Source organism: Dioscorea cayenensis, chromosome 20 (assembly GCF_009730915.1).
Source record: "Dioscorea cayenensis subsp. rotundata cultivar TDr96_F1 chromosome 20, TDr96_F1_v2_PseudoChromosome.rev07_lg8_w22 25.fasta, whole genome shotgun sequence".
In the NCBI taxonomy this organism is placed as follows: domain Eukaryota; kingdom Viridiplantae; phylum Streptophyta; class Magnoliopsida; order Dioscoreales; family Dioscoreaceae; genus Dioscorea; species Dioscorea cayenensis.
In genome coordinates, this window is record NC_052490.1 from 10,511,873 (window position 1) to 10,517,246 (window position 5,374).

The 5,374-nt window shown below is 35.4% G+C and overlaps 1 protein-coding gene across 1 annotated transcript; it reads left to right on the top strand.

Moving 5' to 3' along the window:
• The first annotated feature begins 340 nt into the window (after positions 1–340).
• Positions 341–4,758, top strand: LOC120251304 (piriformospora indica-insensitive protein 2-like). Its single transcript, XM_039259859.1, has 3 exons — positions 341–489; positions 3,528–3,723; positions 3,811–4,758. The coding sequence occupies exons 1-3, from the start codon at positions 341–343 to the stop codon at positions 4,756–4,758; spliced, it is 1,293 nt and encodes a 430-aa protein (XP_039115793.1).
• Positions 4,759–5,374: the final 616 nt, after the last annotated feature.

The following is a 5,374-nucleotide window of genomic DNA, read 5'->3' on the forward strand; positions in this document are numbered from 1 at the left end:
CTAAGTACAATGTCTTGTTTAGGCTTGGTATTCTCAATTGGCTTCCTACTCCACATAATTCAAGCATAGTGAAGGAGCTAGCACTTTTGTTGTTTGCTGTTGGGAACTTGGGACTGTGAAGAAGTTCAATCTGGAAAGGCTAATCTTCCAGAAAATTGTGAGAGAAGCAGATTGTACAAGCTCCTCAACATTACTTGGGTATCTTACTTTGTTGTCGCAATATCTATTACAACAAGGGGTACAACTCATAAAGGGAGAATCAGCCACAAAAGTAAAGAAGCTGAAGATCTCTCAGAAATTATATACCCCATCTAAGAAAATTGATTTACTTGTAGGAAGAATGTCGCCACCACCAATGCCTGAAGATGTTGAAGAGGCGAGTCTACTGGTGGAAGAAGAATATGAAAAGGCCTTGAAAGAACATATGGAAGACTTGGAGAGGAGGCAACGATCACTTTCGGCAGAATTTTTCATCATTGCCCGACAGAAGTAAAAGATTCTATCTCGCCTCGAATCTCTCAAGAAGAAGACAGGAGGAGCTGACAACCAGGAATCTTGAAGACAAGGGGAGCTGTTGGCTAAAAGTCCTGAAGATAGTGGGAGTTGCAGAAAAAGTTATAACAAGACTTGCAACAACCAGTGACGACTTTGGCATCAATTGTGTCACAAAGGGGGAGAAACTTGCTAGCACCACACAAATTCCTTTTTATCGTTTTTCTGTTTAAGTTTTTAGACTGGTCATTCCTTTGCTATTTAATTCATTTGTCTCTTCGAACAAACTTTATGTTCATCAGTTATTTATGCTTAATCGTGTTTGTCTCACTAGTTGCAGTATGTAATATTTTTTTCCAGTACTTTGTAAGCAACTAAATGATTTCTTGTGTCAGTCCTGTTTCTGTGCTCTAATTGATGTTATAACTGGAAGTTGTAGCAGTGTCAGTCTAGTCTCTGTAGCAGTCAATGTTGTAACTAGAAGTTGTAACAGGAGTCAATCTGGGTACAGAAGCAGTTGTGCCAAATTATGTCAAAAGGGGTGATTGTTAGTATAAAAGCACTTTAATTGGCATGATTTGACACCAAGTCAAGATGAAGTGGCAACCGTTGAGACATGGCATAATTGATGACATGGCAAGGTATGGTGACATGGCAAAGACTCTTGGATTGGAGACAAATATTTTTTAGATCTTGATGGAGCTATTTTTGGTATGTGCTACAACTTGAAAACAAGATCATATCTAGACCATATTTAGAGAGATTTGATTGGAGACTAAATATGGATGGAGCTTATTTGAAGAAATGGCTATCAGTGGTATGATTGAAGACTACTGAAGGTATGATTTGAAGAACCTTAATAAGTATGATTGAAGACTTTTAAGGGTATGATTGAAAACATGCCAAATTGGAGAGATACCTATTGATGGTATGATTGGCATGATTGATTGAAGATCTATTCTTGGGAAGATTTGAAGGCCAAACTTTGGAGAATTGAAGATCAAGTTTCGAAAGTCTTTAAACAACAAATTTGGATGAATAAAGATCAAGTTTGGAAAGTTTCGTAAGACGAATGAAGACGTGCACCCCTTGCGAGGGGATTGCGTGGTGAGGAATTGAGGAGGTGGGCTAGTTCCGGTAGTCGGGATCGGAAGATTTGGCTGCATCGACTCAGACTAAGCATGACCCGGAGGTTAATGGGTCTTGAGGATGTTCGTAACGTAACCAGAACTCAGTCAAGTCAATAGTCAGGGCCATGTTGCAAGTTGTGTTACAATAGGAGTTGCAACAGCTAATTTTCGAAGGTTTTAAAGTTAGTAGCCGCGGAGATTTTAAAAGAGGTAAGGACTATATTTGGGACGTTGAGGCATCTATATAAGCTACCTTGCTCTAAGATTGGGAGTGACACTAGAGTATGAGAATATGTGGGCACTAAACAATCTAGAGAGTTTAATGATCTTTATTTGTGAGTGTGAGTGACAAAGTGTTTGTACTCATTTATTTTCACTTCTTTAAGTGGATTGTTTATCTCCGGATTTGGCCCCCCAAATGTAGGCGAGTGGACGTCGAATTGGGTTACGAATTTCGTGTGTCTCCTTTTTGTTTAGTTTGTGTGAGTTTTCTATTAGTGTTTGAGTGTTCTCTAAACCACAAACCATACCGGCGGAACTAACAGATCTTTATCAAATGTAAATATATTCTTCTAGATAGTTTACAAATTATAAGTTGACAACCAGGTATATACATAAATGCAAACAAAAGTATGTTGTTGGTTCAAATAAAAAAAATGCACATTTGATAAGGGTATATTATTAGCAATTACCCACTTTTAATGGGCATGAAAGCGATTTTCTCATATTATAGCAAACTCAAAAATGATAATCACCATCATTTGTAATTCAATAAAACCTTTTATTTTGCTTAGGGGAAAATGACCAAATTATGCTTATTTCTCTCTTCATTTATTTATTTCATTGTGTAAGTAGAAAAATAATACTTCTTCGGACCACAATAGTGAAACTTTGCCCACTTCCTTATGATAATTTTAAGAAATGAATGGACCCTAACCAAGACAAAATTGTGGATTTTTTAATATAAAATTTAAAGTATTAACAGATATAGCATAAGAGAAGATATGAACAGGATAACATGCTCCTGCTCTAATGTGTGCAGTCACATGCAATGTCAATGGTCCCCCCTCAGCTAAAGATCGAAACCCTAACCCTAACCACACACAGACACAGACACACACAAACTTTCAAAAACCTTCTTTAAATCTTACTTTGCATCTTCCCAAATAACTTTTAATGCTACGTTCAAATATGTTTTTACTCTTTCATTCATATGAAATATATTTTATAATGCATTTCATTAAATTAAATAAAAGATATATAATAGATTTTCATAAATAAATCATAGAGTACTTCATTAAAATGAAAAAATATATTGATTTAACAAAAAATTATATTTACTTAAAAATAAAAATTATTCTAATATTTAACTTCTATGTGTAATGATTTGCATTACAATACAAATTTTCTATAAGCTTAACAAAAATAAATAAATAAATAAACAAACCAATCGAATACCCACAGCCTCTCTCCATGTCCACCAACCCATCAATTCTGAAAATGAAAAACCAGTGGCAAAAATAGCAAACCCAACTACCAAAAGTACACCCATACTGAGCTTCTGCTGTATGTCAGAGCTCTTGCAGCAAAAAGCTCTAAAAAAGTCCTACACTTCTCATTGTTGTCATTGCTACTATAGCTCACAAGTTTTTTTGGCCAATGTGAACTAGCTCCAATAAATACCATTCTTTGATCCCTCTCCTTTGGATGGACAAAAAAACTTGACTATCTTCCTTCTTTCTCTTTTTTTGGCTTTATTTTCATCATATCTTTCTTTATTTGATTCCTATTCTGCTCTAGATCAAAAGGTACAATAAATCATTCTCATCTTGTTATCTTTTTTATAATGCTTCTTTTCAACAGTTCAATCCTGTTCCATTGAAACAACTTGAAGTTGTCATCCAGAAAAATCATAATGAGACTTGTTCTTCTCCTCCTCCCAATTGTGTTCTTCAATGGTTTGTGCAAATCAGATGTCATGACTGCTCCAATGCATAAGGGAGAACTCCAAGCTCTCTATCTTGTGATTCAAGGTTTCACAGGCAATTCTTGGAATGTTTCTCAATTGTATCCTGATCCTTGTGGATGGACACCAATCCAGGTTTTAAATTCTAGTTTCCATATATTAAACTTTTTTTGTATGAATGGTTCATAGCTTAAACTTCAATCAAACTTTTGCCAAATGCAGGGAGTTTCATGTGATATTTTCCATAAGTTATGGTCTGTAACATCGATAAACATCGGTCCGGTCTTCGAGAATTCTCTTGCATGCACTCCTCAAGCAAACTTCAATCAATATATATTTGGGCTCAAGCATCTGAGAAGTCTCTCATTCTTCAATTGCTTCTCTTCTCAACATCCCACTAAAATACCATCCAATGCATGGAAACATCTATCTGAAAGTCTAGAGAACTTAGAATTCAGATCAAATGAAGGCCTTGTTGGAAAAATTCCAAAAAGTTTTGGACATCTCACAAACCTCAAATCACTAGTACTTGTTGAGAATTCACTAACAGGTGAAGTTCCACAAGAACTTGCCAACTTAGTAAATCTGAAAAAGCTTTCTCTATCCAGTAATGCATTATCAGGCAGAATTCCAGCTTCTCTTGGCTACAACAACAGCATGAATCAACTCTTGATCTTAGATTTCAGCAGAAACTCAATTACTGGTCCTATACCTTCATCACTTGGTTCTATGATTTCACTTCTGAAGTTGGATTTGAGCAACAATAACTTGAATGGAATGCTTCCCTTAGAACTTGGAAATCTTAGAAACCTCACACTTTTGGACATCAGAAACAACAATATATCTGGTGAATTGACTCAGTCTCTTCAATGCATGGCCTCATTGCAAGACATGCTCATGTCCAACAATCAGTTGGATGGCAGAATCATGGAATTCAGGTGGGATAATCTCAGGAATCTCATCAACCTGGACCTTGCCAACAACTCTATCACTGGTGAGATTCCAGAATCTATGATCAGTTTGAAGAGACTGAGATACATAGCATTGGATAATAATCAAATAATAGGCAGTGTGCCTTCTAAGTTTTGCATCTTTGCCATGTCTCAAGGCCCTTTATCTGCATGGCAACAGTTTGACAGGAAGACTAGTGTTTTCTCAAGGATTTTATGAGAGATTGGGCAGGAGATTTACTGCTTGGGGTAACCCAAATCTCTGTTACAGCGGAGGATATGTTCCTCCTACTGGTTTAAAGCAGTGTGACAATTAAAGGTTCCATTCAGAATTCAAATCTAAAGAACAAAAGGAGGTTGGCTCAAGCTTCAATGCCTTTCGGTTGTGTTGGGATTTGCATAGATCTTTGCTATATCTGTAGCTTTTATATAATGTGGCTTATTTATTAGGTTTTTAAAAGAACTCAAGAACAAAGGGAGTGAAACATACATATGTATGGAGAGATAAATTATGAAATACAATATGTAGGATTTTGTCATGAATTTTACTGTTCGGTTTTATATGGCAAATGTAGATGCGATTTACCTCATATATATATATATACAGTTCATTCAAGCCTAAAATCATGTTTGCTTGGGGAGGTTGATTTAATTTCTTTTTATATATCATAATTTCTTTATACATTTACTTATAAAATTCTATAAAACACATGATAGAGGTATTTTAAAAAAAACAAAAATAAAATATAATCCAAGATTATGGGATGGACTCATATGGATTTATTATAGATATCTTACTGTTATAATGTTTTTGACAAATAAGATAAATGCATATA

Excerpts from the sequence above, each read along its gene's own strand:
- LOC120251304 (XM_039259859.1), top strand. The coding sequence starts at position 341 with ATGTCGCCACCACCAATGCCTGAAGATGTTGAAGAGGCGAGTCTACTG. Across the intron at positions 490-3,527 it reads TTCATCATTGCCCGACAGAA|AAAAATCATAATGAGACTTG; the intron begins GTAAAAGATTCT and ends GTTGTCATCCAG. Across the intron at positions 3,724-3,810 it reads GTGGATGGACACCAATCCAG|GGAGTTTCATGTGATATTTT; the intron begins GTTTTAAATTCT and ends TGCCAAATGCAG.